This window comes from Seriola dumerili, unplaced genomic scaffold (genome assembly GCF_002260705.1).
Source record: "Seriola dumerili isolate Sdu_G_001 unplaced genomic scaffold, Sdu_1.0 BDQW01000138.1, whole genome shotgun sequence".
NCBI classification, from domain to species: domain Eukaryota; kingdom Metazoa; phylum Chordata; class Actinopteri; order Carangiformes; family Carangidae; genus Seriola; species Seriola dumerili.
This window is the reverse complement of record NW_019174393.1, coordinates 6,806,658-6,819,671: the sequence shown is the minus strand read 5'-3', so window position 1 is coordinate 6,819,671 and position 13,014 is coordinate 6,806,658. Positions and strand designations below refer to the sequence as shown.

Genomic DNA, 13,014 nt, shown 5'->3' with positions numbered 1-13,014 from the left:
AAGTGCTTGATAGAGCGCAGAAAATACTGTTGTCAAGGCTTCACTTAAACACAGCTCTTCAGATCTAGGCAGGGGGCAGCGGTAAAATGCTCTGACTGACTTGCTAAGAGGAAAATGGTAGAAGAGCGGCAGAAACATCAATAACATCTTCCCATAGAGGATAATGAGGCTGCAAGGCATTTACAAAGCCTGCAATTATGGTGTTATTGACCTCAATAAAGGAGAAGATATCATCACTTGTCTCCTTTGTGCTAAGTGGTGACACATGTAACAGGAAGGACAGGGGAGGAGGACAAAGGGAAGAAATTATAGCATTTATATTAACATTGTATGTTAATTTAGATAGAAATAAGGAAGCAATAGGTGGAAAGTGAGGCTATTAAGTATGTGGGGTTTGTAAATTGAAACGGCAAGTTATCAATGGATAAGGATAAAAATGAAGAAGCACTCCAGATTTCCAGTTTTAGACACAACAGCTAACAGATAGTGGAGTCGGAGAGGTGGAAGGAAAGAGGGAGTACGGAAGAAATCTAGAGGAAAGAATTGAAAAGTGGCAAGGAAAGTGATACATTTACACAAGAAGGATAAAGGCACTGTGAGAAAAAGAGGGAAAGGCAGAAAGAAAAAGATGGGCACAGGGACAGAAAGTGACTGTTTGTCTTCTACAAAGCTCTGTCAGGCTCGCTGCTTATTAGGCGCCTTGCTTCATAGTCAGAGCTCTTATTAGCTATTCCCCAGTGGCTCAATTACATCCAAACTGCCATCCTCAAAAATCCCTATCTTTTTTATCCATCTCCTCTGCTTCCTGTAATGGTGTAAGCCTGGTCTTTCTCTAAGAACAGATAAGAAGCCTAAATTGCTACTATTAGAGAAGGATTCAAGGTTTCAAACTGTCTCCTGGTGCTGGAAACCATGACTCCACAACATGATAAGATAGGGGGTGGAAAAAAAGAGTGTATGCTGCTGGATGCTTCCTCCATGACGGTTTCGATGGTATTAAGAGATCAAATATGGACCCACGGACTGGGTCCTGAGTATAAAAACATGAGGATGTTTACAAGACGAGAGGGTGCTGGAGTGGAAACTCTGAGATTGGATATTGAGCCCTGGATTCTTGCGGCTGCTCGCACACAAGCATGTTGGGCCTTGGAGCCGGCGTGAAGCCGACTTCTCTGTGATTCAGTCGGAACGATGGAGCATCCAACATCTCTGGATCAATATTCAGGACTTTAACTCGGCTCAGAGTCTTTACATGGCATGAGGTTTATCCCTTGGCAATAAGAAAGGGAAACAGGAAATACTAGTTATAAAGCTTTGGAAATAATTGGTGTGACAACCTCTGCTGCTGAATGACAAAGTAAGGTTATTGTGGTGGAAAAAAATGTATGCGCGCTCTCCCTGGATGTACTTCCTTCTCTTCCCCTGTTGATCAAGGATGTGGCACGCACTCTGCATGCAATCATACTATTAATACCATGAGAAACTCAAGTTGAGATGAGAAGACCTGAAGCAGATACTCCCTGCTAACCAGTGAGACCACTGGGAAAAAAGTGTTTTTATGACAATCTGTTCCAATACTTTGACAGCCCAAAGCATACAGTCTACAGGGTATTTATTTAAAGTTGTGCTGCTGCTTTCTTTCTAGTAAGGACATAGAAATAAGTTTGGTATGAAAGCACACACGGGACTCTGCAGAGAAATCTTGAAGGTAAATCTTTCTCAATCTTCTGTCCACGAACTCCATCTGGGAACCATGTTTTAAAGTTGGATTACAAACTCTTCTTTTTGTCTAAACCTAGAATGGAGGTAGCTGTCATTGGAGTAAAAAGAAGTAGAAACAAAGTGTTAGTCAGGGACAGTGTGAGTTCAGTTTATATCTAAAGAATAATTCTGGTTCAATAAAACTTGGATCGTATTGTCATAGTGTAGTTTCCCTGTTTCACGGTGTCTGTGATAAACATTGTGCTAATTAGATCTGCAAACCTGGTAACATTGTTACTATGAAGTGTGCAATTGAGCAAAAATGAACGGTCAGTGGATCAGACAGGTTATAAACAAGCCAGCAAGTGTGCACATCCAAAATGTTAATAATCCCTCATCATGTGGGCAATCCATAGTACAACTATGGTAAGAAGGGTTGGTGGGTTAAACCAGGAAGTGGATCTATAAACTGTGATGGATGTTTACAGCAGACATCTTGGGTAATTGACAAAAACAAGCCAACCGCAAGCTCCATTAAGTAGCTGGTCTACAGCTACTTTATCACACATTCGTCGTCAGCAGATAACGACTTTGTTGCAGTTGAGATTGAAAGCATAAAAAAAAACATAAGCAAACAGTAGAATGATTATGCAAATTTTGAGACCTCGGGAACAGCAGCTGACAAAAATGGGCCTTAGCTAAGATTACTTTTGTTTTAGTCAACTGCTCTTTTCAAGGTCAAGAATGAACTTTCAGTCTTAAAGTTTGCATAATCATTAAACTGTTTGCTTTGGTTCTCGCTTCCAAAATTCTGTTTTTAAAAAAAAAAAGTCTGATTGTCTCACTGTGTCTCTTGTCCCATCTGACATCTTTATCCTTTAAATAACTTAATAATTGCAAAATATGAATTGCATCAGCTCTTGTTTTAACTTGAATTATCCTTCCATCTAAATGTTTTCCTGATATATTGAACCCAAGAGATTTCAATATTTATAGTTTCGAGCATTGAAGCTTATTCCTTCCCTGAGCTGATTGTCCTACAAGTGTTTTAACTCTGCGTAGAGTGTGTTACACAGCTGCACAGCTAACAGCCAGAGGCTGTGGTTTTGAAGTGTAGAAACAGAGGAATAGGAGAACACAAACGGCCTCCCCCACAGTCGCACACAGCTCGGCCGAGGGGGTTAATGTGGTCAGAAGTAAGACAGCAGTGCTCTCATGCTGAGTCATCTCTCTCTATTCTGGGATTGTGACCACTTCCCTGTGTTCACCCCTCGGATTGGACAGTCTGCTCCTAACTGGCAAAGCGACAATATATTGTTTTGTTTTTTTTGTAATGGTGAGTCAGGGTGTTCCTTGTAAATTGGAGATCAGGTTTCCTCCCTTGTCTAAGATGATGTTCTTTCTTTTTAATTCACTTTATTTTTGATTGTAAAAAAATTGTAGACAATGATTTTCATCATTAACCAGCATTACACCAACCTCAAAATAATACAATCATCAAATTTCACATATTTCAAATCTAAACTGAACAGTATCACCGCACAGAAAGAACAGTCAGTTCACCAAGTATGTAATGAATTAATCCTGCATCCGTTTGTTGTTGCTCATTTTGGAGCATGGAAATGAGCTATAAACACGATATTGACATAATCTGATAAAGTTGTTTTGGCGAATCTTTTATCAATTCTTCTGCATATTCAGGTGTTAATTTGAAGTTTGTTGAACCAAAACAGTAAAGTTGTGGGCTGCAAACCAAAACAACGAGCTAAAAAATGTTAAAATGGAAAATACAGTTTGCAGTCAGGTGATAATTCTCTGTAGGTTTTTCACTACAAGCACCACTTGTTACATTACACACCGCTATTTGAGGCATTGTTTGTACAAGAATATTGATAAGTGCAGCTTTAATCTTCAGTGTGAAGTTATAGCTGCTGTGCTCAGTTTGCTGTTATTCTTTGGTTCATCACTAAATGGTGAGTTAAAACTGATTCTACACACGCACAAATGGTTCACACCCACTTCATTACATTAAGAGCTTCGTCAAAAGACCTGCACCTGTCCTGGTGACCTTTGACCCTGGGCAACCCCCTACTGCCCTTTAAAAGACCCAGTGCTCTGGTTACATACAGGCGTCGACACGCGCATGTAGGCGTACAAACACACACACATACACGTGACAGCTGGCCTAAAAGAGGCAGCTTCTCTTCCAGTCATTAGCGTGATGGGAGGCTCAAATGAGAGGAGGGGGGGGTTAGGGGGCTACTTTGTCTACCCATCAGCCACTGTACTCAAGGCAATAGGAGTGAAGCACAAATTAAGACACATGCTCACCAGTCTAGTCGTAACATGAGCCAAATCATTAGTCAGAAAGTGTCATGTGTGTCTGCTGACTTATAGATGGTATGTCTTCTTGTGTGTGTTTTTCTGAATCGGTCCGAGGATGGAGCAGTGATGTGGTGTGGCACTATGAGGGATAATATCGACACCACTCACAAGCACCTCATCTAATTTCACACCATTTAACTCACTGGCACATTTGTGCTTGTGACTGAGGACATGGAAAGAACTTGATGAAATTTTAATGTCATCTTTTCAGCGTTGGAGCCTTCATATCAGATGATCTGTTCGTCTGAACTCCTACCAAGTGTGTCTCCAACTCTCTAAAGTCAGTGAACCTGTGCTGATCTGTACTGCATGCACCATGAGTTGCATTGCACTGTCGTAAACAACGTGAAAGTGAAACAGGTATCAGACCTTCTCATCTCAGGTCTAACGTGTCTGGTCCAAAGTGTGTGCGTGTGTGTGTGAGATTGTCATAGTGATATTGCAAGTGACAGCAAAGTGATATCCAGTCTGATAGGTATTCCTTACCTGAAACAGTGAGCTACATTTATTTAAAGCCAGTTTATGTTACTCACTTACAATGTCCATAGCGTTGAGAACCTTAGTGGTTGGGGATGAAAAGCTGATATCACGTCTGGTCAAACACAAAGCCTTACTGCTTCTGCAACAGTTGGATATCCATGTGTCAAAATGAAGCTTCAGGCCCAACATATGCCTGGGTGCTCGGTCCGAGCCTGGCCCGTATGCTTCCACATCTGGGCAGATTCTGGCTGTCATCCTCCAGTGTTGGCTGGCTGACAGCTGGAAGATTTTCTGTGTGTGCGCCAGAATTGGGCCAGATGTGGAAGTAGCATCTAACAATCGTGCTGTATATGGGCCTGACTCTCAGCATGTGGCATAAGTATAGGCAGGCTGTATTTTTCTACCTGGGTATCCTTCATTCAATATACAAGCAACTACCTTGGGAAGGAAAATAGTTTTAATGTTATTGACATTTGAATATCATGTGTCCAACGTCTTCTAAATTTGATTTTTTCTGGCTTTTTTGTGCCTTTATTGATAGTGCAGTAGAGAGAGACAGGAAATGGGGAGGCAGAGAGAGGGGGAATGACATGCAGCTAAGGGATGTCTGATGCAGGACTCGAACCGGGGCCAACTGCAGCGAGGACTTTAGCCTCTACACATGGGGCGGATGCTCATCCAACTGAGCTACTCGACGCTCATGTGTTCAATGTCTTGAGTGACAAAAGTCCAAGACAATGATTGTCTTGTCTCATGTTATGCCTCATTGATCCAAATTGAATAATCAGTTATTGAGACGCAGTATAATCGCAAGTAGGCTGTGCTTCTGTACTTTGCACAGTTCTACAGATTCAGTGTTTCTGCTAGGACTTTTGTCAGCAGCGGGGGTGGGGTGGGGTCCTGATGGCCAGTCTCACTGATGGGTTTGGAGTGGTGCCCGTGTAGTACGCCATCAATCAGGGTGAATATCAGTAGGAAATAAAACTCCGTCCAACTTAGCAGGTTGCTGAAGTAATTTAAACAGAAACATGGTGGATGAAAGTGAACATTTGGTTGATGGTGAGACACTAATGGTGCAAATTCATGTATTGCATGTCAACTTCTTTGCTAACATTTAATTTGTAATATGGTATCAGGTCGTAACTGTTTGTCGCTGTCCGCGTAGAATAACCTAGACTGGTTATAAGTTATTTATTACAGTATTCCTGATAAGTAACCCAAATACTGGAAACAGCTATCAGTGTGTTGGTTTAATGCTCTGAGCAATAAAATACAGCACATCTTCTTCCATGTTGTTTCCACAGTCCGACTTAAAAGCACATTAACACATTGAAGTCGGAAGAATGACTTCCCAACTGGGGAAATCGGACCATCCGAGGACCACATGAATGCAACATTAATCTTAGTTTTAAGTTGAATCTAGCTTTCTCTCTCTTCTCTTTCTTTATCTGTTCTTTCTCTCTCTCCTTCTCGCCTCACCTGGTTGTCACCAACCACATGTCCCTGCTGCATAGTTTCAAATTAAAAGCCTTCTGTAAAGTTGTGACATTGCAGCAGCGGCAACGTATATAGCAGAAAAACTGAGATTTGAAAGAATGAGTGACCACAGCTACCAAAAAGGACAAAGGAAGTTGAGGAGAAAAAAGGAGCTTCAACAATTGCCTGTCAGAAAAACGGTCTGCTTCATAAATGGATGATATTAATGACTCAGTGAGACAAGTGTGAGAGAAAAGAGGCTTGTATCGCCAGCAGGTCTCACACTTGGATGAGTTTCTCATGGCTCCTCTCCTTGCGAGCCCTGCAGTCTGCCACCACTGTATCCGAATGGCTCACCAGCCATTTTGGAGGCTTCCTTCCTTTTCCCGTCGACCCCTCCCCCTCAAATTTCCCCAAGGATTATGATGCTATCTCATTTTCCCATTTTCTGCTCCAAGTTTCCATCCTCTCATCAAATACACATTCTTTGTTTAAAAAACCCTTTTCCAATGTCCTTCATCTGCTTCTATTCTTTAAGACACACATAATCAGTTTTTTCTTTATTTATGAGGAAGCCACACACTCTGGTGTTATGCAGGGGTTGTATGCTTTTGACTGATAAGAGGAAGATGGTTATTTGTGGAAGTTGGCTAATCAGGACACTGCTTAGCCTTTCAGTTTTTACCCAGGAGATTGTATTAAACCAAGATCAGAGAGATTTAAAAATTCCAGCACAAAGTAAGCAAGAGAGTTTTATTACATTACAAACTGACCTCGTGCAGGAGCTCCAAGCTGCTACAGACAAGTGAGGGCACTAATCACTTCTAACCACAATTACTGTAGTTAGGCATTTTAGCGTAACTGTCCTCTCCTCATCAGGGTTCTGCAAACACAGACTTGGTGTCGGCTAGGTCATGACAGAGCTGTCACTATCCAGAAATGACATACTAAGGATGAGTGTTCTGCAACACTAAATGTGTCACACTTACAGTAGATTTGATGAAATTATGCTGTGATACACTTAGAAAAGGGGGTAAAAATATATTGAATGAGTGGACTGATAATGAACATCAACTTATCACCTACAAACAGACACTCACTGTATTTTCCTATTAGACACCTGTTGGAAAGCCCCACTCTTCTTGCTTAAGGCAAAATGGGCACATTTGGAAAGCATAACAACCTCACCTGCTCGCTATGGTTAGTGCACCTTATCTCAACCATTTTAAAGCAATCTGTAGGAGATTATATCCTCGTTTTTTCCCATATACAGTATACGTGTGTTTGTGGATATGCAGGCACATAATTGTGACTTGGGGGTCCAAAAAGTTATGTGCTGACACTGGGCACACCCTATATCTGTCCTCTGCCACAAGCAGCTGTCTCTCAGAAGGCTAAATATACTATGTGGCTGTTATGCCACACATTTCCAGCATGAGCTAACCCTGCTCACATTACACTGTATTTTTTAAATAAGATAACATAGACGTGTCATGTGTCATAGGCCCCTTAGCAGTGTGGAAGGTGAAAAGGTTAATTCACACTGTGGGGGAGAAAAGGCAATTTTCTTTATGGATTATGTCATGTATTTTTTATTGGCTGTTGTAAAGGAGCTGGTGGAGGGTTTGAAGGTGCACTTACAGTGTATTGTTTTCAGCAGGTTCAGAACATGTTATGTACCATTCAGCAGCAGGACGTTGACACAAGTATTGTGGTTGTAAAAGGGATTTTATTTCCTGTGGACCTTTTTCCCAAAACCTTGAATTATTTCTTTGAAGGGCAAATTGATATGTAATCAAGAGTTTTGTTACTGCCTAAATAAAGTAAGTCTGCCTCATTCATTTTTAGAAATAAACATAAATAACTTGTGGGGTGTGTAGCCGTGTCACGTCTCACCTGCCATGTAAAGAGATTCATCGGTGTTTTGACAGTTAGGGGGTATGGTGGGCTTGGTCTCATATAGACTCCACACTCGTGCACACGCACACATAAACTGAACTGAACATCAAGTGTTCCCTATAAGGAACTAGTGTCCTGTGTACGGGTTAGATATTAGGGACATTACATAGAGATCATAGCATAGTACTGGTTAATGATGCTGAGCTTTTTGAAATGCAGCAAGGGTAAATACGTTTTTACTTGAGTCAAGAAATTATAGATATGTTCTGATCTTACTAAAAGTGTGTCAAAGTCATATAAAACGAACTCTAAACCCTGATAAATGAAAATTTGTCCCTCTCTTTTATGTCTCTATCCCTTTCTGTGCTCTTTCTCTTCAGAAGAATACATTAACTAGCATCTCACTCCAGAGGATGTGACACTCTCATGCTGACAACTATGAATAGCTCTCACCATAATGCACAGCCCATGTGGAATAGAGCAATGTATTCACTTGGCTAAGCATTATTATTTCATGCTTCCCTTCCCTATGCTTTTTTAGCATATTGTTATGGTAAGGAGTATAAAGCTCACTTCAGGTCATGTGATCACGGGGGTTGGATTCAAAATAAATGAAATTGGAGCAGCTCAACAAAATGTGGTCAGACTGTGCAGGCCGTTGAGGAAGCTTTTTGTTGGATGAGATCTGACTGGCTAATTCATTCTTATTTGTGTGTTCTCAGGGTAAAGGAATGGGTGGACCAGATGCAAAAAGAGTTGGTCACATTAACAGACACAGCCAGTGGCCTGCAGGACCTCATACAGGTAAGCAAGACTTAGTGTCACATACACACACACACTGATTTAAACTGTTACAGCAGAGTGTGAAATTTGAATTCCTTACTTTCTGTGTAAGGAAATATACTGTGATGATGCAGGTATTGTGCACATTTTTCAGTGGTATGGAATGAAAGCAGTTTTTAGAGTGGAAACAGCACCTAGGCTTTAGGTTTTTCATGGCAGCAGTTGACTGACATTTGAGGGTTAGCATTGCTAGGGGACACACTGTCAACTTCTGTGGTGGGCTACTGACTATAGTCCTGTAAAGCCAGTACATTGATATAAGAACCTTATTTCCCCTTTTTAAGCTATCTTAATTAGCAGAATCAGGATAAATAATAATGATAATAATAATAATATTCAATAAACTAAACATTAATTAGCATTAGTTATGTATCATTTCAGCTAGCTTCCCCTTAACACCATTAAGATTTGGAAGGACCCACTGTGCTATTCAGTTTGTATTCTGCTTAGAATACTACCCTGTGATTGAGTAATGTAGGGAGTTGTCAAATCACAAGTGAGAATAATGGGTAAATTTGGCACCCAAAGTTGGTTATTTCAATTTGGATCAAAAAAGTAGGTTACCCAAATCAAAACAAACACCAAGGGTATACTGATGTCTGACTTAGCTAAATGAATTTTGATTTCACCTTAAGTAAATCACAGATTCAGTATCGACAAGAACCATCATGTGCACTTTTTGTCACTTCTCTCGCTCTCATTAAGGCTCCTTGCACGACCTCAGTTGTCACAAGACATCACCAGTCTATATATAGAAGTTTCTCATTACACATAGCACGGCATCATTTCAGTCTGCCAGCCCAACGTACACGCTCAGATAAGATCAACGTCACAACCATACTCCGATGGCCATAGTCCCTGCACACACTCATGCATAAGCTCATATCTGACAAAGGAGAGGGAGCTTTTTAGATCCACATTGATTGACATGATGCATCTGGCACTTTTGCTCCTCATTCACCTTGAGAATATAATCAGTCAGCTGTAAAACATCACTGAAATCATTATAAAGCATGTTTTTATTTGATGTAGTGACATGGCTTGTCACCAGAAATGAGAGTTAAACATATCTGGCAATATTTTGTGTAACTGAATCCGTTTAAATTGTTGTTGTAACAGAAGATGAAGCTTTTCGGGACACCCCTGTTTAAACAGAGTGTACTGTACACAGCATGCAGAATTTAAAAGGGAGTGTTATGCAGCTTGCACGTTAATAATACATGTGAGGAATTATCCAGATTGCTTGGATGGATGAAGACAAATACATGCACGCGCCTCAGTCCTGTGGTTTGTATGGCGGACAATAGAATTCCTCTAGGCTGCTAAATAATTGGCTGTTTGGCATTTGTGTTTCTTATATCTTTTGCTGGAGCATATTCCATAGCACAGTAAATGGTCTACTTACATAACCTGACATTGCAATTTAATCAGTGGACGCCTAGATTCCTTTTTTATTCATAATACTTTGGTCAGTGAGATCTGGTGAAGAATAGACGATGACCACTGATGCAGAGTAACACTCTCAGCCTCAGATACAATAAGTCTGTGGATGGAGAACACTGAGAAGACTTGAGGAAGATCCTTTTGAGAAATGATCACATCTGCACTGCACATTTTTATACGATGACCTCATGATGACCAAGTGGTTATCCTGGGATCATCCTTTCCACGAAAGGTTTCATCCTTGTCATCCGTGTCAATGTATGTTTTGCGCCACATGTTTGTTTTCTGAACTTAACGTGAAAATATTGGCTTTGAAAAGACAACCCCTGGTTGAGGTCATTTTTTTTGTTTTATTTTTAAGCATCACACTTCCTGTAATAGCCCGTTTAAGTACCCATATGCTGCTTACTGCCCCTACCCTGGGATCTCACCTTTCCCTTCCCACCTCCCATCATCATGTGCCAAGAGAGCTTCAGCAAAAATTTTAATCTGGCTCAAGTTTTTGATGCAATTCAAGGCAACAAATGAGTGGGTCAATGAAATACTTTCTGTTTGTATTTAATGAAGGGATAAAATGCCAGATTATTAATTTTAAAAGAAAAAGTGTTAAGTGCACATTCTTAGTTGAAAACTGTCTACCATAAATGGGGTTGTCATGACAGCTTTTAAAATTTTCTAAACTGTTGTAACCCTTCAAACTCCTGACTCTATTACTCAAACTGGCCTTCCTGAGTTTCATTAACCTGCTATTGTTTTTTTTGTCCGTTTTTTTATGTGTGGACATTTCATTCAGAAGCTCTGGTTACTGATTAAGTCTTAACAACAAAGATGTATGGATTTGTTCCGTTGAATTTCTGCTTATGTCTGACCCAGTCTGTTCTCTTGTGATTGTCTCAGATATATAAAACACACAAAGCTCACTTCAGCGTGGAGTTCAACAATGCAACGGAATTGGTGGGGACGGCTGCGGGGAACATAGAGAAACTACTGGCTAACCGCTCCCAAGCCCTAAAGGTCAGTGTGATCTCCTAACACAAAATTATCTTGTGGCAACCCTGATACTTCTAGGAAATCGATGAAGTGGAGGATGAGGTTTGGTTATTGCCTCTTTGGTCATAGTGGCGTGATACTTATTTGTCATCAACCTGACCCTTAAGAGGTGTTTATTTTATAGTTTGAGATAGGAATATATAGCTAATACAAATTCTAGATTTTTTTTTTTTTTTTTTTTTTTTTTTGTAAAATCAGGTCTAGCATCTCTCCTAGCACAGTGGCCAGAGCCCAAGGAAACGCACAGAAACAATCTGCTTCTCCTCATTTCACGTCAGAACAGACACTGGAACACAGCCACTGCTTCAGGCCATCCACTGATCCAATATAAGCAGACATCCTCCAGCCAGATGACTTAATTCAAAGTTACCAGTCTGGGTTGCTACATGCCAAATAACGATAAAAAACTCCATTGTGTGTGTATGTGTTGCATCACTTTTTGCTGTGTTGTGCTGGAGGAAAAAAAAATGTCACGACCGTGTTTAATCTCAACTTTCAGGAAACCTTTGTCTTTCCTGTGACCACTGAGGCCTATCGCATCCTAATACCTAATCCATACTGGCTGCTTTCGTTGGTCATTTGTCTGAACTGAACAGAAGGGAAATGCTACGAGGGCTACACTAGCCAAATGCTTTCATTTTGGAGTAAAGTGTTCCTGACAGTGTTCGCCACATGTAGCTGAAGTCTTCTTTGTTGAATGGCTTACCAGACAATTGGTTGTGTCAGATTTGGTTCCATTGTTGTTTGTGTGAACCACACAGAAAACCTCTGGTTAAACTGGTTTATGTAGTACAACCTTTTGGCAAACCACAGAACACCTGTAAGCTACAACATAACATGTTTAAGCCATGTTGGCAGTATAGCTCTAAGCAATGCAATGTTGATAAGTTGGGACTGTCCACCACCTTTGTCCAGACTGAAATAACTCAACTCATATAGAATGTTTGGAAATTTTGTGCAGACATTCCTGGTCTCCAGAGGATGAATCCTGCTTCCTTTTTTGATCCCCAGACTTTCCCTTTAGCACCACTAGCAGGTTGACATTTTTCACTTTTAGTGAAAAGTCTATTTACTATTGGATGGTTTGCCTGGAAAGTCATCCATTGTGCCCAAAGGGTGAAACCTAGTAAATTGATGATCCCCAGGCATTTCATCTATTGCAGGTCAAGGTCTAGTTAAAGGATTGGCACAAGCTTTAGAGTAAACATTCATGATTCCCAGATGGTTCCCTGAGTATTCCTCTAGCACCACCAAGAGGGTAACGTTTGTGGTTTTCAGTTAAATGCCTCAACAGCTGTTGATTGGTTTGCCATAAAATTTGGTGATGAATTGTAATAACTTTGGTGATCCCTTAAGCTCTTCTTTATCACCAAATACCTACAGAACTAATGACATTCCCATGAGCCTCAGTTGTACTTTGTGTTAAGTGGTAATTAGCCAAAGTAAGCATGTTAGTGATGATGATGGACAAGGTAAACATTACCTGGTTCAATATCAGCATGTCAGCATTGTTATGACATTAATGTTAGCATGCTGATGTTAGCAGCGTAAGTAAAGTCTCACAGAGCTGCTAGTTTGGCTATAGATCCTGAGCCTTGTTTGTCTGTGGTTAATAGAGGACAACAGGTCAAATAGATCCATACAGCTGCTCCTTAGTTTAATCTCAACAGTATCTGGCCAACTAAATTAGGATCTCTGGGCAATCCTGGTCTCTATCAATCTGGCTCTGAGAGCCAG

The 13,014-nt window shown here is 40.7% G+C and overlaps 1 protein-coding gene across 1 annotated transcript in view; it reads left to right on the top strand.

Annotated features, from left to right (window-relative positions):
- LOC111224485 (voltage-dependent calcium channel subunit alpha-2/delta-1-like) overlaps positions 1–13,014 on the top strand; it is a 90,268-nt gene that overhangs the window by 8,413 nt on the left and 68,841 nt on the right. The window contains exons 2-3 of the mRNA XM_022748983.1: positions 8,664–8,745; positions 11,125–11,241. Of these exons, the coding sequence (XP_022604704.1) occupies positions 8,664–8,745; positions 11,125–11,241 (199 nt within the window). The remainder of the gene's footprint in view (positions 1–8,663; positions 8,746–11,124; positions 11,242–13,014) is intronic.